The sequence below is a fragment of the Apis laboriosa genome, unplaced genomic scaffold (assembly GCF_014066325.1).
Source record: "Apis laboriosa isolate Shangri-la unplaced genomic scaffold, ASM1406632v1 scaffold4_cov146, whole genome shotgun sequence".
NCBI lineage: Eukaryota > Metazoa > Arthropoda > Insecta > Hymenoptera > Apidae > Apis > Apis laboriosa.
This window is the reverse complement of record NW_025223501.1, coordinates 4,539,269-4,561,190: the sequence shown is the minus strand read 5'-3', so window position 1 is coordinate 4,561,190 and position 21,922 is coordinate 4,539,269. Positions and strand designations below refer to the sequence as shown.

At 37.8% G+C, this 21,922-nt stretch overlaps 1 protein-coding gene across 2 annotated transcripts in view; it reads right to left on the bottom strand.

The window, feature by feature from the left end:
• The window catches only part of LOC122716943, a 349,442-nt gene that overhangs the window by 93,493 nt on the left and 234,027 nt on the right, over positions 1-21,922 (bottom strand). For both annotated transcript variants that reach the window (XM_043940491.1, XM_043940492.1), the window contains one exon: positions 422-560. In XM_043940491.1, the coding sequence (XP_043796426.1) occupies positions 422-560 (139 nt within the window). The remainder of the gene's footprint in view (positions 1-421; positions 561-21,922) is intronic.

The window sequence follows — 21,922 nt, the reverse complement described above, 5'->3', positions numbered from 1 at the left end:
TTTCAACCCTTCCACCCCGGAATTTAGAAAATATATATATATATATATATATATATACACAGGGTTGTCGGTTGGCACGTCGCCTCGAGCGCTTTGTCGGGTAGGGAGCGGCCAACGAAGGGTGCAGTTAATTAATAAAAGCTCGGGACGGGGGTGGGTCAGATGGTGGCGATGGTGGTGGATAAAGGGACGCGAGATACGATCCCGTGCATCGCTTCATATCGACGGCCGCCTGTCGATATGCTATGTAGTAGACGCGTGTGACGATGTGCGAGCTGATAGACGCGCATACGCACACATACACGCGCGCGCGCGCGCGCGTATAATCACGATAGGCTGTATATCTCGCTTGCAATTCAAACGAGAGAGAGAGAGAGAGAGAGAGAGAAAGAGAGAGAGAGGGAGGGAGGGAGAGACTCACGTGTCCTGAATGAGGAACTTGTCGTCTTTGGTCTCGATGCAGCGGCCCTTGTTGGTCATCATGGACCCGTTCACCGTCACCAACCCCTGATTCCCCGATTGAAACCAGTGGCCGTTCCACTGCGCCGGGAACTCGCAACCTGCAACACACACACACAAGAAGGCGCATATCACAAGGTGTTGGCAGTTTTACATTTTTTTCATATCGGGCGGGGCTCGATAAATAAAAGCGCGGATATATAATCCGGCCAAGGGAATATTCAAAACGGTGGGGGTGAGGAGGTGGGGGGAGGGGAGGTGAGAGAGGGTGGCCCGCGGATATAAACCGGTGCTATCGGCTCTTTTGTGAGGGGGGAACGATTTTTTTGGAGGATGGGTTAGGATGGATGGGTCTTGTTGTTGCCTCTTTTGTTTGTTTCGTTCTTTCTTTTTATTTTTTTATTTTTTTATTTTTTTTCCCCTCTCTCCAAGCGAACAGGTTGGAATGAAGAGTTGTTTAATAGAATTGGATTTTTAACGTCGAACGCTTTCTTGGAACAGTGGAGTGGAAATAAAACGAGAGAAAAAAGAGAAAGAAAATTTTCAACGCTTTCAATAGGCATTGTATTCCAAATTCCCTTATTGTTTCGAATCGTCGTAAAAAAAAAAAAAAAAGGAAAAAAAACGGTATAAAACTTGACCTGTTTCGAATTTTCAAACGAGTGATAAATTTCTCGTGGAAAAGAAAGTGGAAGGGGGGGGGAGGGGGATCATATCCTACAAAGCGGATCATCGAAAAAAATTGGAAAAACTCGGGAAAGGAAGAAATTTCAATCGACGATATTAGCGTTTCCATCCATCCTCCATCCACCTCCTCGAAACCTCCTCGAATCGTCTTAATGCACGCTTAATGCATCCCCCGTGTCCCATCCTCGAAAACCCTTGCACATGGTTGCACGCGCAGATTCCCATCAACGGCGCGATAACCCGCGAAGTAATCGCGGATGGGGGGAAAAGGTGCGGACAGAGGTGGACGAGGGAAGGGGGCAGAGGGACGAAAAGGGACACACACACACACACACAAGTGGAAAGGTAGAGGAATTACCCAGTCTCGAGGAATTTTACCCAGCGAGAAGATCCCCATCCCCGAACGTTTTGGACCTCGTTGGAAACACTCGGACTTATTAAATGCAAAACGCTACTATCCCCTCCTCTCCCTCCCCTCCCACTACAGCAAAACAATGCTTAATCGCCACAATGCTCTCCGCCTTGTAATCCCTCCCCTACAAGAGGGGAAACTAAACGGTTGGAAGTTGGAATTGACAGGGCTCCCTTGAATAATCCGATCCGATCCTTCCTCGAGAAGAGGGGGAGGGGGGAGGATCTTTTTCCATTTTTTTTTCCCAGCGAGCGAAAAGAAAAAAAAAAAAAAAAAAAAAGAAGAAGAAAAAGAAATCTTCCTCCCCTCCCTCCCTCCCCGTTCGAAATATCCCGACAATCCTGGAGGGTTATCCTCTCGTTTCGCCCCATAAGACAGGGAGCTGGAACAGGGGGGAGGGGGGGGGGAGAGGAAGGGGATAGGTAGAGACACCTCGAAGGCCGAGCTGAGAAAATTCGCTGCAATTGTTTAAAAGTGGCGAGTGAAAACCCTCGCAGGATGATAAGATTCCCGCCTCTCCCCCCTCCCTCTGTGGCGAACATCCGCCGCGCTTTCGACCGCCATTATCGTCATTGCTTTATAACGTCGCCGCTCTTTTTCGCCCCGTGTATTTTCTTGAGAGCATCTCGACGACCCCGCGTTACCGCCACCCCTTTCCCATCCGATATCCACGGCTTTTCGTACTTTTCTCTCTCTCTCTCTCTCTCTCTCTTTTTCTTTTTCTTTTTCTTCTCCTTCGAGTCGTTTTTCGGGATTCGAAAAGGGGGCGGGGGGAGAGATTGAGCGAATGGCAAGTTTTTTCCTGGTGGAGAGGATGATTGTTCCCAACGATTCGATGGTTTTATGGAATTTTTTTTGGAGGGGGAGGGGGATTTGATTGGAAGATGCTTTTTTGAATAATTGGATAATTGTGTCTCCGATTTTAATAGAGCGTTGTAGATAATTATATTAGGTTGCGTTGAAAATTTATTAATAAGAATTTTTCTTCGAAAGAGTTTAGGTTAGTAGATCAGGATAGAAAATTAAGGAAATTCGAAATGAATTGTATAGATGATTGATTAATGATCAAGGAATAATGGGATTAAATTTAGAATAAATTGATTGGTGTCGAACAAAAACTTTATTCGATAAACTTTTTAATGAACGATATTCTTAATATTATTTCTGATTGAACTAATCCCCTATGTATATATAAAGCTTTTTGTTTAGTTTGATTATTATGAACAAATCTTTTTAATAATAATAACGTGTTATTATATACATGTATTCAACAGATTTCTCCGTGATAATGTTTTTTTACTCATTAGAGAAAATGAATCGAGTGGAACAAATTTCGAAATCGACATCGACGACAATGTTTTAAAAGGTATTACTGAAAATAATTCATGGCAAACGGGAAGAGAAAGAGAAATAGCGTTTCGAATGAAAGTAACCCACGCCACCATTATTCATCGCTTGACTCGAATAGGAGGAGTAAAGAAAGTGAACAAATGGGTTCCGCGTGAGCTAAGCGATATATGGGAAGCTTAGATAAATGGAGATAACCACCTCGTTACTACAGGAAAAAAAAAAAAAAAAAAAACAAACTTGATCTTCACCAGAGTTAAAGTTGAAAGATACGTATGTAAAGGTTCAATATTTGATCGATACAACGTCGTTTATGGTGAGTTCAAAGGTATGTAAAATATATACTTAAGATAGTATGATATAGGCAAAAAAATATATATATATATATATATTTTAATTCTATATTTTTTCCCCTTTCTCTCTTTCTTTTCTTCTGCGCATTATACGTGTGAGAGTACGTGAGAGTATATATTTGCCACGAGAACATCTGGTATATAATTTAATTTCATTTACATTTGTCACGCATATTTCGTATATTTTTTTTTATTGTACCTTTTTTATACTTGGTATTACATAATTTAATTTATTTTGCATTTATTATACATCCCCGTTACTTTTTATTAACGGTATAATTTTTCGAAATGAGTATTTCATAAATTCCATTTAGCTTCCCGTTGCTATATCGTTGCGAATTATTTCTTCTTCCTATTACGAAATAATGGGATTTAAAAATCTGTTGTTTACAAGAACGTTCAATATTAATTTTTCCTATTAGAATAGAGAAAAAAAAAAAAAATTCTACGACATTTCTCGTAACATTTTTCTTAATTGTAAAAATAATGAAATAAATCTGTAAGAGAGTCATCGAAATTCCACAAAGCTTGGCATCCCATGAGAACAAAATAGTAATCAAAATCCAATAAACAGTCGCTAAGCCAGTACAAACCAATCGATCCATCAAGCTATCAAAGTCCCTCGAAACGCGAGACAATTCTCTACCCTCGATCCTAATCCCATTCAACTTCATCCCACGAATAAAAATTCTTTTTCATCCACAAAAAAAAAAAGAGAGGAGAAGAAGAAAAAGAAAACGATAGTCTCACGGGATGACGGAATCCAAATCACTTTTACACAATACTGAACTATGATCGTGCAATAATTGACAGAAATTAGATCGAAATGCAAGGTTATGTGCTGCTCTAGAGCCATTGATCTGATACAATTACCAATTAATTACCGTTTCATCGATCCTTTCGACGGAAATCAGCTTAAAACACCGCGAGATAAAGATAATTTTGACGATTTTAACAAATTTTAAGGCTAATCCATAACAAATTCAAATGAGTGGATAATTATTTATCGCACAAATAAAAACGATTTTCTTCAATATCTATCCCTGTTGAAAAATTTTTCCATTCAATTATTCTTTCCAAACGAAGAGCAAAAAACACACGTTGAACACAGAAGGAATTAAAGGCTATTTAAAAGGAGGCGAATCTTCATTTCGAAAGGAATTACGATATATTGCATCGCGTGTCGAAAATCAGCAAATTGCTCGTAACGGTGTTCCAAGAACCAAGTTCCTGTCCTAACTTAAATAACCGAGAAACGAAACGTTGAATCGCATTATCCATACGAGCATTTACGAGTCCTCTGGGTCCGGCAATTAGAAGACACTCGGTACATCTGTTCAAGAGGGGGAGCAACGACTTTAAAAACTACGAAACACGCACTGCCCCCACACGCGTATCTTCGTGATCCTCGCAATAAAGAACGCACCGCGGGGAGATTCGATTACGAAGAAATAAGAGGGGATTAAATAAGAGGCTCTATTAGGGGGCGACTTCCCGGAAATAGAACGATGGAAGAAAAAGGATATCGAGGTTTCGCTCGAGTCGCGCGATATCCTCTTCTCCCTGCGCCTGTGCTAATCGCTCTCGAGAGAAATTATCGAAAGAATCGATCGATCAATCAATTTCGTCGAACCGAAATTTGTAAAAATTCTAATTGCCGAAGCTTGCCGAATAGATTCGGTGGAGGATCTAACTAGCGCCATCTAGACCCTATTAAAAACCCGTTATTACCCGAAATTTACCTTACCGATCGAGGCGAGACCTTCGATTCCCTCCCTCTCTCTCTCTCTCTCTCTCTTTCTCTTCCCAAATTCGGCCGGTTGGATATTAAAACGCGTGGAGTCTGGCGCGGTCCGTAAATCTTTGGGGGAGAGGAGCGAGCAGGAAGGGAAGCATTTGGCAGAGTCGCCAGACGAATCAATCGCTCGTCAGGGGGCTTAAAAAATAGATTATCGAAGGTGGTGCCGGGTGGAAATTACCAGAAACCCCTCGAAACCCGGGCAAACCGATTGGAAACCCTTGCGGACCATGTGGCAACGATTTCCAGATTAGGGCTCCATTTACGCCAGGTTAATCCAATTTTTATGTACCCGTGGAGCTCTCCGCGAGCGTCTCCGCGGAGCTCCGTGGATGATCGGGAATTTCAGGGTAGGGGGGAGGGAGGGAGTAACTTGATTAAAATAATCTATCACTCGGCCAGTGACAAGAGTGATTGGCTATTCGAGTTAAATATGATGGAACGGCCACTTTTCCACGTACACCGACACGTATACAATCCACGCCTCCACCCTTTCCCCCCATCTTCCTTCCACTCCCGCCCACCCGCCTTCTTTCGCTCTATCGACAGAGGCAAATTGATTGGTAATATGTGGCCACTGGCCGGCAGCCTATCTTCGTGACATTTACCAACGGAAATGCCTCGTTTTTCCGATATCCGAGACCGAAAGAGAGCCGTTGAAAGGGCTTTTACGTTGGGGGGGGGGGGAGAGGGGGCGGGGGAAATGAATATTACACCGGTATAGCCGGGCGTAACTGGCCAGCCAGTAGAGCGAACCGTTCTGATATTACAGTCGCGTTACAGTAGGCGACGAGTAAAAGAGACTCAGTAGAGAGTCAACAGACCTGCCTCGAGGCGGACGTGCCGTATTAGATCTGCCGGCACATACTTATTTCGAGCATGGCGATACGCTGTTTGATCTGTAATCGACACTAGTTTGCCCGGAAAATGTTTGATGGACAATTTTTATTCTTCCTTCCTTCCTACGCGGCGAGTGCACTTCACTTCGCGGAGAGTGTTTGATGACGACGATAGCGATAAATGTACGAGGAGGGTTGATGAACTCTTTTCCTCGCGACCCTGTTAAACCTGATTTAGGAATATTATTAGAGTTAGTGTGAGAAAATTGGCCAATATCGAAATTTTGCGAGTCGAAATATATTGGACCTATCCCACGCTTCTTTACCGACGTAAGATATTATAGAACGTTATACAATACAATACACGTACAATAGAGAATAAGGTAAACGGAATGAAGCATAACCTAGCAGAGCACGAGCCACGATGTATAGCATGAAATTATATTATACATAAAAAGTAGAGCTTAGATTAGAAAAAGTTAACCTAACCTAATAGGCCATAATAGGCACGAAACGCATTGTACACGTATAGGATTACGTGTATAGGAAATAACATAAAGCATAAGCCAAATAATTAAACATCGAAAACAAAATCGGGAAATCTAATATTCCAAAGTCGAAAATCCTGAACTCCTGAATAACGAATCGTACAACGTTGTGCCTCGCTATCCTCGAGAACGTAATTCAATATCCCGGATCGATTTACAACAAATTCCGCTCCACCAACGAAAAATACAAATCCACGAATTAACCAATAATCAGGCAACTTCAGCTAGCTTCTTTCTTTCTCTTTTTTCTTTTTTCATCGTTCACCTTCCCAATCACGATTCATATTTCACCAAAAACGTCCCTCGAAATTAATCGAACCTCGTGGTCGGCACGCCGGTCAGCCCCAGGAGCCAGCGTCCTCATCGATCCACGGCAACGAGACGTGGCACGTTAAGAGGGTCTCGGCCGAACATTGTCACGAACATCTCCACATCGGTGATTGGCACGTTCATCTTTGATACGTCGCCCCCATCGATCGGATTCAGACGCGCCACCTAATTCCCATATATATATGTATAGATATATAGATATATATCTGACTCTGTCACTCGTGCACGGTCTCCCGTTTTCCACTGTTGGATCGCATGGTTGATTCTCTCATTCACAGCGTCGCCATCCCAGAGCGGCGAACCCTGAACTGCACTTGGCCTGCTCACAATTAGCTAATGATCCCGCTCTCGTCATTCATCACTCTCGAAAGCGCTCGTTTTCAGATTCAGGGGGAGGGAGACCTTTTTCCGTGATGGAGGAATCGGTCTCTTGGTTTTTTCTTCCTCTTTCTCCCTCCTCTCGCGTGGTGGAACGTGCACGAGCGGGGGTGCGAGATATATAGGTCGCGACTTCTCTCACTTTCAACGTGATGAAACAAACCGTTCTGCGGCGTCGCATTTTTTCAGTTCCACGGAATTTTTATTTTTATCTTCTCCGCTTTTCGGTTTTTGCGGTTTCTTTTTTTTTTTTTTTTTCAACCGTGTCACGCGTAACGCGTCATCGTTGGAATTCTTTTCTTTCTGATTGATTTTAAATTTTCATTCTCGCCGATATCGTGTATTTTTTTCTTTTTTTTTTTTCTTCGCTGTAACTTTTAACAGGGAAAGAATTAAATTTTCAATTTCTTTGTTTCTTCTTTTTCAACAAGTTATTCGGCTGGCTGGATGATAGATATAATTCGTGGCACGGATGTAACGCGTTCCAAAGGAAATTTAAATGCTTCGCAGCTCGAAAATCGTATCTTCCTTTTCAAACATTTTTGAACATGTACGTATGTCGTTTTCCACGCCTCTGTGTCACACAGAGGTTTTCGTGGAAAAGTTCTAGGTAAAGAGGGATATTGCATCATCGTATGCAAACTTTTTGCATCACAATTACGTAAGGAATCGTAAGATCCAGAATGGAATAAAACATTAGTCGGTTCCTTGTTCCCTTCTGCGGAAGGGAAATCGTGTCCCGGATGGATTCGATGTGATCCCTTTGCGATCGAGGCAATTTTCATTTTTTCGAATTTTTTTTTCGCTCGACGACGATGTCTAGCTAGAAACGTTTTTTTTTTTTTTTTTTTTCTTTTTAAAAAGAACCCGATATTGATTTTTCCCGAGTGTTAAGTTGATTTTTAATTTTGCTCCGGACCAATTAATATTTTTCGTTCGAAATAATATTTGATTTTTAATATCGTGTCAGTCGCTTTCTCGAAAAGATATAATATCGAAAACTAAACATTGTTGGAGGAAGGGACGGAGGGATACACGCATATGTATATCCAGTCCGATTATTTTAATTTAAAATCGCATTTATTTAAGGGTACAATTTTATTTGAATTAAAAATCCATTTCTCCTCGCCCCTTCCATTACTCGTGTTCCTTAAATTTTGTTTTAAATATTTAATTCTCGCATTGATCGTATAATTTAAAACGGGGAAAAAATATCACCGCGAAACAATTGCCCAACCATTCTGCGAAATTTCAAAGAATTTCATCAAAACATCGATTCATTATAGTTCGATATATCCCTCCAATAACGGACCGTTGTTAACGCAGAAAAATTAAAAAACGAGTTCAAATATTCGTTCCGCCTCTTGTTTCAATTTCCCCTCAAAAATGGAACGTTCATTACGTGCCTGTAACTCATTCTAAACGAACAATAAAACCATTTTATTTCTTGTAACGAGTATGTTTCGACTAAAAATCCTAACGAATCAAAATCTCTTTCCATATCGATGAATCTTACAAAAAAAAAACAAAAAAAAATAAATAAATAAAAGAATCCTCCTTATCCACTAACTTTTTCCTATCTACAAAGATAAAAGAGATATCGAAACGAGGCCATTTCGATAACATTAACGACCAGTAACGACACTTTTGAAACTTGTTCTTGCAGAATGAATGAAAAACACCGACCTCGTCTCTCCAATGGACCAATAATTAGATAATCCACACTAGATAATCCACAATCAATTCAATGAATTCAATCTTCGAAAATATCACGCATCTAACATTTCCTAACATTTTATCCCCAATTTATTTACACTTACTTGAGAGATTTTTCATCCTCTTACCCGACGAGATAAACATTTCCACCTTGGGCGCAGCCTCAACAAGTAGCAGGGTGTGGTTACCCTGGAGGGGGTGGAGGGGTGTGCTCGCCTCGTGTATTTAATTTCCGACGAAACGAATCGGATCGGTGGCGCGTGGAGTACCGGAATAAGGAAGAAAGCGGCCTTGGGGGGTGGAAAGGGAAACGAAGATGGAACGCTGTGAAATCGTGACTCGACTCCTCCTCCCTGTCTCGATTTAAAAAAAAAAAAAAGAAAACGAAAAGAAAAAAATAAAATAGAGAACTCGAGTTCTCGAGTTTCCATTCCCCAACGAAAAATCCCCACTCTTTCTTTACGCGGGGGGAAGTTTCGTTTCCGTGGATCGATCCGTACCCACCCATCCATGGTTCACGAGTTTTGGCCGTGTTCTAGGCTTTGTTCTCGCGTTGTTTACAGATTAAACGGTCGGCCTCGAATCGGATGTCGTTTACTCCATTCGATTTATTAATTAACAATTAATTTTAGGAAAAAAAAATAAAATAAAAATAAAAATAAAATTTCGACTCGTGCTTTGCTTTACGAATATGCACAACGATGTTTCTCAATTTTTTTATTTAATAATAATGCTTGTGATATATGTAAAATTCTGCTAAAAGAATGAGTTCGTTTCGGTATTGATTTTGATTTTATTCAAACGATTTTATTTGGAGTTGTTTGAGAGAAATGTTTAAGAGAAGTTGGCAGGAATACAATGACGTCGAAGAGAGCAATATGAATATTTAAAACCGTTTCTTCTCGTCCGTCAATCTCTTTTTCGATCCGATAGGGCAAAGATAGAAATTAATTTCTCTCAAGATTCTCAAAGAAACACCCTCCCCCCCCCCTTCCCTCGATTGAGTTTCCCTCTCGTTTGAATATAGATGAGGATTAATTTCGTGGGTCGGGACCATTTCCATTTCTCCGGCAAAAACACAACGGAATTTTAGAAAACGAGATTGGAAAGCAATTACTCGACAAACCGGCCGTGAGAAAAGAATCTTCAAAGACCCGTTCTCAAATCATCGTACAAGAGAGAGGAGGAATTATCGCGTTATACTCATCTCCAAATTATCGAGCTATCAAGCCTCGAAACAAAAACCGCGACCGTTAATTAGAATACGGTTGGAGCGAAAGGAAAGAGCGCGCCTCTCCAACCCCTTTTGCCATCAAACCAGTCCAACCAGTTTAGTATCAATGTCGGAGGAATTTTTTTGTAGAGAAAAAAAAAAAAAAAANAAAAACTACCCCCTCGAAATTTCCCCTTCGTTCGACACAGTACAAATTTCGTGGCAATAATAATAATAATTTCGTGGCAATAATAATAATAATTTCGTGGCTTCGGGGCATCTTTCTTTTCTTTATAGGTCTCTCTGCCTTTCTGTATCGTGTTCCGTCGAATAAATAATAATAACAAAAAAAAAAAAGAAAAGAAAAAGAAAAAGGAAAAGGAGGAAAGAGAGAGAAGGAAAGGGGGAGGGGGAGAAAGAAAATTTTCCCTCGAACCTACTAACCTGCCTCCCTTCCCCCCGTGCCTCAAAAAGACACGGTAAATCGCCAAGGAGTAGGGTGGGCGTTTTTCAATATCTGGTGTATTTCCGGCAGCGTCGTTTCCACCCCTCTGGATATCTGGCAGGGGTACATTGTACGCACCCCGTCACTACATTTTAATATTTCAGGATTCAATGATACCATCCTCCCTCCCCCCACTCTTATCTCCGTTACTCGCCACCCACTCCTCGCTCGAGCATACGCAGATGTGCTCAACTCGTACGATCAAGCCAGAACTCGTGTACAGGCCTCTGGGCGTTATTTAGATGCTTCGTTTCGTTCATTTTTCTCTCCCCTCTCCCTAACCGTTGAATTGAATTTTCTTTTTCTTTCTTTCTTTTTCTTTTTCTTTTTCTTTTTTTTTTCTTTTCTTTTAACGTTGTAGAGATAGGGAAGGAATTCGTTCGAAAGCTCGTTCGATTATTATTCTCTCTTTCTCTCACTCTCTCTCTTTCTCGCGTTTAGATTTTAAAAAATTAAATTCGTCGATTAGATTAAGAAAAAAATTATTTTCTTCGTATTTGAATATTTGTACGTACGATGTACATGTAATATAGGATTCACAGTGTAATATAGGATTCGCAGATGTTTACGATATTTTGAGGTACTGCTGGGGAGGGATAAAATATAACGTAAACCACCCTTACAAAGGCGAGTAAAAATTTTACAAGGGCAACTTATTAAAGATTCAACAGAGAGCCTGGTCTAGAAACGAATTTTTCTCGCGGAGGCGAGCGGAGAGGCGAGCGATTTCCTGTGACGCAATAGGAGAAGGGTGGTGAGGAATTCAGGCGACGTTGCAACGCAACGATAATCGTGTTACTGGTTAATTCGCTGTTGGTTTTGGAAACGTTGGCGTTTCGATACGAATCACAATGGATCCCCGTCGGATAGAATTATCGAAATGAAGAAGAGAAGAAGAAGAAAAAAAAGAAAAATCATATCGGCGAAATTGAGAAAAAGTAAGTGATGAAATTTCTAATTCGATCGATTTCGTGGCGAAGTAGAGAAATTATTTTTTATAATTTGACAATTTTTTGATTTGTTATTGAGTACACGTTTCAAAGAATCTTTGTTTCGTTCCCTGTTACTTTATCGATCAATTAAAATCATTAATATAATTGATATAATTGATCAAGAAAGAGGATAGAAAATATAAAAGAGAAATATTGCAGAATTGTTATTTAAGATAATTATTTTAAGATAATTACTTGAAGATATCAAATTTCATCTCAGAAATTGTGAATAACATGCTTCAAAATTATTCCTCATTATCATTAAATTGCTGAATATTCAATTTCAATATTTAAATATTTAATATAAGATTAATAATCACATCTTAATCTCAAAATTTCCTTAAATAGTATAACTTAAATAGTATAACTAATTCTAGTATAACTAAATTCTATTTCTTATATATACATAATTTCTATATAATCTTACAATTAATTCCACTTATTTATTATTCATCAGATATCCATATCTTAATCTCAATCAAACCTTAAACATCAACGTCATATAATCTAATTAATCTATCTGTCACTCGTCAAACATCCATCCTCTAAACCTCAAAATTTTTTCTAACTTCAAAGAATCTTTAAGAAAAACACTTATCATCTAAACCTTAACTTCAAAATTTTTCCTAACTTCAAAGAATCTTTAAAAAACACTTTAAATCATTTAAAAAACACTTATCATCTAAACCTTAACCTCAAAATATTTGCCAATTTCAAAGAATCTTTGAGAAAAAGATTCAAGAAAAATCATCACCATTATAATTAGAGTTCACAATTAACTCCATTTATTTGTCACTCACCAAACACTTATTCTCTAAACCTTAACTTCAAAATTTTTCCTAACTTCAAAGAATCTTTAAGAAAAACATTATCATCTAAATCTTAATCTCAAAATATTTTTCTAACTTCAAAGAATCTTTGAGAAAAACATCATCACCATTATAATTAGAGTTCAATTAACTTCACTTATTTGTCACTCACCAAACACTTATTCTCTAAACCTTAACCTCAAAATTTTTCCTAACTTCAAAGAATCTTTAAGAAAAACATTATCATTTAAATCTTAATCTCAAAATATTTGCTAATTTCAAAGAATCTTTGAGAAAAACATCATCACCATTATAATTAGAGTTCAATTAACTTCACTTATTTGTCACTCGTCAAATATTTATTCTCTAAACCTTAACCTCAAATTTTTTCCCAATTTCAAAGAATCTTTAAGAAAAACACTTATCATCTAAACCTTAACCTCAAAATATTTGCTAACTTCAAAGAATCATTAAGAAAAACACTTATCATCTAAACCTTAACCTCAAAATATTTGCCAATTTCAAAGAATCTTTGAGAAAAAGATTCAAGAAAAATCATCACCATTATAATTAGAGTTCACAATTAACTCCACCTATTCGTCACTCACCAAACACTTATTTTCTAAACCTTAACCTCAACATTTTTAACTTACTTCAAAGAATCTTTAAAAAACACTTTAAATCATTTAAAAAACATTTATCATCTAAAATGCTTAACCTCAAAATATTTGCCAATTTCAAAGAATCTTTGAGAAAAAGATTCAAGAAAAATCATCACCATTATAATTAGAGTTCACAATTAACTCCACCTATTCGTCACTCACCAAACACTTATTCTCTAAACCTTAACCTCAAAATTTTTAACTTACTTCTTAAATTAACTTCGAATCGAAGAATCTCTGAGAAAAACGTCATCACGATCAGAGTTCACAATTAATTCCACCTGTCTGTCACTCGCCAGACACCCATCGCCCAAGAATCCCGCGGGCAAAAGTTTGAGCCGCACTGGCGGCCGTTATATAAAGTTTCCGAACGGGCACCGGGAATTCGGAAAGGGAAAGGAACCGGCTAAACTCAGGCCAGCCCACCCGTCTCCGCTTTATAATGCACCCCTTTCCCATAACTGTATATATTTCACGGATTCACCGACTAACGCGGCCAGAGAATCCCGGCAGAGGCGTATTCAAATATCCTCCTCCCCCAGCCCCTCCTCTTCGAATTGTGCGTTGAAACGTGAATTATACGCGCCTCGTGTGATGCTTCGACGGGATTTCCTGCGGATTCCACGCGAGTCTTCCTCACTTTCCCATAAACGCGTGCCCCTTGCTTGCCACCGTCTACGCCAATATCGTCCAACGAAGAATCTTTCGCGCGGACCTGTTGGGCTCTCGAATCGAGATTTCGTCCTCTCGTAATGCTCAAATCGAACGCTTCTCTTCAGATTCGAGACTATCAGGGGGATCGTAAGGAAATAGTTGTATCGAGGGTACGACGGGCTTTCAACACGATTCGGATAAGTTCGATCGCGGCCAAAGCAGTTCCAACAAAATTTTTCCAACGAAAGAACCAATTTAAAATTTATCTCTCCCCCTTATGAATAACAATCATCACGAGTAAACTTCAATCTCATCGTTTAAGAAAAAAAATAAAAAGAGAGAGACTTTTAAATCGAACAACTATCCCTTTGTTCCAATTCTCGGTCACTATTTGAGTTAATGCCATAATTCCAGTTGGATTGATGCGGCAACTTGAATGGCGACAATATTTATTTATGTTTGATTTTTTTAGAATATTCATAAATAGGTTCCTAAGTTCTTTATGTATAATCTTATGAGGTGTAGAATAATATATTGTTAAATGGCTAGATTTTTTATCTCAAATTAGATCGTGATCGTGAGTCGAACGACATCTTCGGCAATAGAAATATTATTTTCAAAGTGTTTTGAGATTTGTAAGCATGGAATACGGTAATGAAATTAGTTGAAGCGAAGATGAGTTTGATTTTTCGTTATTGAATGACAAAATTATTTCTATAAAAGAAATTAACGATAGAGAAAGGAATGATGAACATAGAGATGAAATAAGAGGTATAAGAAGGCGAAAAATAAGAATAATAGATTGTGAATATGAAAGCAATAGTTGAAGCGAAGATATCGCAGAAGAAACGGAAAATTCTAAATGGATAACACGCATAGAATCGGAAAATATATCGAGAAGAATATATCTTCGAATATAAATGTACCATTAGATTTTCTTAAACTATTTTTTACCGATGAACTTATTAATGAAATAAAGCCCAAAACGAATAATTATATAAAAAAGTTAGAAGGAAAAGTACTGTTGCTCTACTTGCCCCGACAAACTCATAAAATTCATAAAATATCGCACAAAACACTAATATATATTTCAATATTCGACAAATTTTCTTTCTATATATGTAAAGACACGTAAAACATTAAAATACAAAAGTTTTATCTGATTCGACCGAGCGAAACAGGAGTGCAGGAGGGTTAACAGTTCGCACAATCCTTTTCGCTTCAGAATCGTTTCAGAAGAAAGAAGAAAGAAACGAACCTCTTCACACACACACACACACACACACACATACCAATATACATCGACCAAACAGAGCGAGAAGAAATCGAGTCTCCCGGCGGGCACCTTGGCCAAACAAGAAGATGGAGGTACGGGAGAATCGGCGAGGGAGGATAGTCCAAACACACGTTGGAACGTGATATTCCACCCGCGAACCTTGGAAATCCATCCGCAACTTTCATTAAGCCGGGGCGTATTAGCGCCTCGCCACGGGGCAAGGGCCGTGGTGGTTATAAATAACAATAAGGGCCCGCGCGGACGACAAACATCGTAAAACCTTTGGTAAACACGGGGGGTGGCGGACGACGAGCCACGGCCCTGAAGGACCCGGCGGGCGAGGAGGGGAAAGGAGGGGAGGGGTGGTGGCCGTGCGCCACGAGACCGCACGAGAAACGGATAGGGATATCCGCTTCGTGGGCGGAATACACGCGGAGGAGCGTGCACACGCGGTGAAATACGAATTGGGAAGCGTGCTCTGTCGCGGCTCGACGGGATATTCCGATTTAGGGGGATCGAATGCGCGCGCGTGGCTGGCTGGCTTATGGGTAGGGGGAGGGGGAGACTCGAGGGAAAATGGTGGTATACTCGTGTCAATGGAAGATCGAGATTGATGATTCCTGGTGTGCCTGTAATAATTGACGTTCAATAGGCTCGAATGAATGCGCTACTCGAAAAATTATCCAGGATATGTGTAGTAGCAGCTCATAATAATAGTGAATGGGTGGGTATGTCCGAAATTTTAGAATTTTTCTGGGACGATTAAATAGATTTCTAAGCTCATTACGTACGATCTTACGAGGTGTGGGATAATATATTGTTGAATGGGTAGATTTTTTTATCTCAAATTAGTCATCATGAGTCTAAGTATGTTCTACGAAAGATAAATTTTGGGGGGTTTGTAAAGGATAAATATAAACGGTTTCTCGGCAGAGTGAGATACATACTTCGGGAGAAATATTCGAATATCAATGGAGAGAATATCATCGAATACCGTGTAATACAATGGCTGGTTTCATATTTCTTTCGAGTCTTAAACTCGAGTCTAAACCCTAAATGGCCAACCCAAAATCTCATAATCCTGATCCCATAAGTCCTCGTCCACGTTGAAACGTAACCTGCCCTCTTCCTCCTCTTCCCCCTCAATTCGAGTTTCACGAAGGCTCCATAACGTTTCGAGTTACACCCTCCCCTCTCCCCCCCCCCCGTCTAAAATTATTAAAATCGTAACAGAGACGCATGGAGGGGGAGGGGCAAGCCTTGTATAAACCCTATATACAACGCCAAAGGACAAAGGGGATAGCTCGGCCGTTGGTTGAACATTTTCGGCTTCTTTTTTTTTCTTCTTCTTTTTTTTACTTTATCAGGAATCCTGGATTTATAAGAAGGAAGAATTCAGAATTCCTCTTTTNTTTTTTTTTTTTTTTTTTTTTTTTTTTTTTTTTGTTTTTTTACGACTCGACGAGTTTCATCTCGACGCGAGGAGAGGAGAGAGCAGCGAGGCTTGTTTACCACGAACACGTCGAGAGCCACACGAAGAGTATCGATTGTGTCCCGCTAATTTATGCGCAGCCCGCGCGTGTTTACATTAAGTTCCGCCGCGACTAGAAGCCGGAAACACTGACGGGATTATCGATTAGGCGGCTGTGAATATGAGTGGCGGTGCCGTCGAAGCGGCAATTGAGCAAAAGTCAAAGCCTCGATCGAGGATGGTAACTGGATCTATCGATCCACGAAGGATCGATTTCTTCGCGAGAGAGAAAAATCTCAGAAAAATCGATTCTTTTATCGCAAAATCATCCATCTAGTTATTTACTAAGAATTGTCTAGCTTAACAATAATTAATATTTAATCAGTGTATTAATTTCAATTTTGAAAGTTGTATTAATTACTGCTGGATGTATCAATGATCGGATGGCTATTATTATTAGTAAATTATAAATTATCGAAGCTTCATCGAAATTTGTAAGATTCGTGATTTTGTGAAATTTAAACTAAAATATAACATACGATTCGAAAAAGAAAATTTTTAAATTAGAAAGTAAGAAATTACTCTGTGCGAATAATTCGTCTGCTGATTATTTATTGCGTGTCTATTGCAATTGTTCACGTTGTTGGCATTGATTATTTCTTGTCAAGGGATGTGTGATACGAAGAATGTTTTTATGTGATCATTAAGAAAAGTTAATGAGACTCTTTTCTTTCTTCTTCGAAAGGTAATTGTTTTTTACCTTTAAGTACTTAAATACGAAGACAAGAAGAAGGAAAAAGAAAAGAAAGGAAATGTTTTCGTTAAATTTACAAATTTTAGAGAATGTTTGAATAATGTTTTTAATTAATAAATTACGAAATAACAAATTTATAGAGATAGAATGGATACTTGAATGTTTTTTACGAAAAATCGTATTTAATTGTAAGCTGGCAGTGATTAATGTCTAATTAGTTAATTAATTTGGAGTATATAATCAATGAATGTTACACTAATTATTACTGGGGTAGGTATAATTTATTGTGCATTGCGATTGTTAATGGAATTGTTGTTGAGTTAAAATGATGTAACAATTATTTTGCAATATCATGATTTTACAATGTTTGAAACAAGATTGAAATATTAAAACCTTCAATTTTTCAAAATTGAAATTCGAAATAATTGATAAATCATTAAATAATTATATAGAAAAATAGATAATCGATCGTAAAATCATCCATCTAGTTATTTACTAAGAATTGTCTAGCTCAACAATAATTAATATTTAATCAACGTATTAATTTGAATCGCACGATCAATGAAAGTTGTATTAATTACTGCTGGATGTATCAATGATCGGATGGCTATTATTATTAGTAAATTATAAATTATCGAAGCTTCATCGAAATTTGTAAGATTCGTGACTTCGTGAAATTTAAACTAACATATACGATTCGAAAAAGAAAATTTTTAAATTAGAAAGTAACAGAGACACAAAGTTTTAATGCATCATCATTCATCCCAGAAATAAAATACCAAGAAAAACTCATTTGGAATTCACTTCATTTCATTATTAATTAATTTCAAAAACCTTGCCTATAATCAATTAATTACATCGCCTTATAATGAGAGATCTAGCTGTATCGTAACATCGATCAAAGATTAATCCAAAGAAGAGAGGAACTCCGTTAACTAATTCAAAAGTTTGAAAGGAAAAAAGCGTGGAAGCAAGAAGACGAGAACTCGAGGTGTATGTAAAAACCCCTTCGAGGGATTTCTTGATCTTTTTCCCTTCTCAGTGCGATACGTACGCGTGCAATTTTCACGCGGGTTGTCGTGGCCACGAAATCGGATAATTTCGCATCAGTTTCCGGCGGCAACGGCGCGCCAACTTGTTTAGAGCGTGTCAGACAACGAGCTCGAAAACCGAGGAGAGTGGTTGCTTTTGTTTAAAAACAAATCGGCTTCTCGCGTTTGCGATGCACATAAATTTCAAACCGGCTGAAAATCAGAGAGCTTTTAATGACGACATGGAAAGTTCCCACGCGAAACGAACTTTGCAACCAACTTTGGAAACATCGGTTGTCGTTCGTCGGTGACGGGATAACAATTGGGGTCGAGTCTCGATAATTTGTTTTTTTTAATTAATAGAAGTTGGCAAGAGTAGAGTAGAAATTATATCCACTGTTTTTATCGTTTGACAAATATTAAGAAGATACGAAACCTATGTTTTCTTTTAAATATGTCGTTATTGAAATATCTGAGTAAATTTCGTTTCCAATCGATCTGTGTCGAATCAAAATTAAATCAAAACTTAACTAAAATCAAATCAAAACTCAACTAAACTTTAACTATATTTGATTCGACGAAAATGCAAGGGCTAGTTTTCTTAATCCGATCTGTTAAACCGTTTCGAAGAAAACGGTTTTCATTAATAATTTCCAAGTCGACGTAAGCTCATCAAGAACGAAGGATTACTTATTTGCATTTTCGAAAGTTCCAAATGAATTCGTGTCTGCTCGTTTTTCCAAATTTTTCCACCGATTTAAATTCGTCCATCGATAAATAATACGAATATTGGGTTTTACAGTAGCGAGCTTTTTCGTGGACGGGGTTGAGAATTGCATTTAGAAATTCAAAATGGCGGGCAGCGAGAAATCATTCGGTATTCTCGTCACGATAACACGTGCAAGAACTTCCCGAACGTACAGGCATAAAGTGAATATTATAAATGTCGGCCGCGTACGAACAGTGAACTTGGCTTAACCGAATTAACCGAGTGGATGGTGCAACAGGACGCGCCTTTGCACCCCTTAATAAAGGGACGGCGAACGCACTATAACAAGATACGGACTATAATTCAAGGAAATTAACGCCCCACTGACTGCTTTGACTAACTACGATTGTTCTTTGTCGTGGTAAACAACAAACTTTTCTCTTAATTCAATTTAAAGAAGATTTTACCAGATTGCCAATTTACGAGTTCGAATCTTTATAATTGTCGTATATGCAGATCAGTTGTAACAGTTGAAAATCGTGGAGAAATCGCGAATTTACATATGATATTTACTGATGAAACGAGAAAACTCGAATTTCTAGAATATATAATTGGAATTAATAATAATTAGAATGTAATTGGAATTAAATTTCGTTAAAGGAAGATCGTTTCGATTTTCAGTAATTTCTCAATATTTATTTCGTACAATTTCTTTTCATTTCACGATGAAGCAACGAAATTGTAAGAATTTTCCCAGGAGTTGACCATAGTTGGCCTTTCTTCCCTCTCAATAAGATAGAGGATAAGATACAAAAAGAAATACAGCCAAAATTATACTGGAGGAAAGGAATTCTTTTTTTCGAAAAAAGAAATATTTTTAAATTTAATACACCTGACAATTAACCCTCCTCCCTCTTCCAAAAATACATATCTTAATTTACAAAGGAGAAAAAAAAAAAAAAAGAAAAAGAAAAAGAGAGAAATCTCGAAAATCAAGCCTCTCGAAACAAAGGCATTCTTCAAAAGTTTCGTCTCACCCCGTTCTAACGTTGCACAATGGCGCGAAAAAAAATAATAATTGACCGAAACGAAGGGGGGGGCAGAGTTTTCCCGGGGCATTCACGCCGGCCTTGGAGCGATGTTTTTTTCCCCCGTTGTTGGCCCGCGGGGACGATTGTAAATTAATGCAACTAAAACAGCGGCGGACCGGTAATTGAAACGCATGGAAAATTTCGTCTGGCCGTCGAATAAATTAATTAATACCTGTGTAAAAACCTGGCTTCTGGTTCACCGTGCAACGATACCCGAAAATATAACCCGGGTATTTGAAATGGAAGGGGGTTTAGATTGGCGGGGAAGATTGGAGGGAGGGAGAGAGAGAAAGAGAGAGAGAGAGAAATGATCGCTAGATAAATTCCACAATTATACGCGCTCCTCTGTATTCGGGAGGGAAAATAATATTCGCGATTTCGTCCCCCATCCGGCGATTTTTATTACCCTCCGTGGGATAAAACGACGCGATTCTGTGTTTACACGCGCGCGAACCGAAAAAAAATGTTCGTTTTTTATGACGACCAACGTCACAATGAGGTGGAATGTAAATATCAAATACGATTATTATTCCTCTGGACGAAATTTTTGATACAGGATATCGGATTTATAGGATACGTTTCCTTGTCAACGGTTTCAATTAAACGTGGATAATAGGAAAGGGGGGTAGATTTTATTAAGTATATGTCTAAATATTCTATTGTATTCTAAGAATAAATATTTTTAATCGTGGCAAGTAGTAAGTTGATCAGTAGATAAATTGGATTATAAGATGACTTCATTTAAACAAGTATCTAATTTTGCATGGAAAGATGGATAAGAAGTTAAAAATCCATAAATGGAATAGACAGGATTTTATTATAAAATATATGTAACATTTAAATATTCTACTGCATTCCAAGAATAAATATTTTTAATCGTGACAAATTGTGACAAGTAATAAGTTGATCAGTAGTTAAGTTGGAAAATGACCTCATTTAAATAAGTATCTAATTTTGCATAGAAAGATATATAAGAAATTAAAAATTTATAAATGGAATAGATAGAGTTTTATTATGAAATACATGTAACGTTTAAATATTCTAACATAAGTATTAAGAATTCTATTTAAGTATTTTACTTAAGTATTCTAAGAATAAATATTTTTAATCGTGACAAGTTGTAAGTTGATCAATAGTTAGGTTAGGTTAAGTTATAAATGACTTCATTTAAATATCTAATTTTGCATGAAAAGATGGATATGAAATTAAAAATTCATAAGTATAATAGACAGGATTTTATTATAAAATATATGTAACGTTTAAATATTCTACTATATTCTAAGAATAATTATTTTTAATCGTGACAAGTAGTAAGTTGATCAGTAGTTGGGTTAGGTTAAGTTATAAAATAATTTCATTTAAATAAATATCTAATTTTGCATGAAAAGATGGATAAGAAATTAAAAATTCATAAGTATAATAGACAGGATTTTATTTTTAAATATTCTACTGTATTCCAAGAATAAATATTTTTAATCGTGACAAGTAATAAGTTGATCAATAGTTAAATTAGATTATAAGATGATTTTATTTATCTAATTTTGCATGAAAAGATGGATAAGAAATTAAAAATTCATAAATGGAATAAACATTATGATTTTATTATAAAATATATGTAATTAAATATTCTATATTCTATATTCCAAGAATAAATATTTTTAATCGTGACAAATTGTAATGATCAGTAATTGATTAGCTTAGATTAAATACTGTACGAGAGATTCTGTACGAAATAATGACCTCGTTTGAATAAGTAACTAATTTCGCATGCAAAGATGGATCATGGAAATTAAAAATTCATAAGATACGATATTTTATATCGACAAAATCGATCACTTGTTGCTCACTCTGGTGGCTATCGAGCGCTCAAGCGTTACTCGAGCTAAGA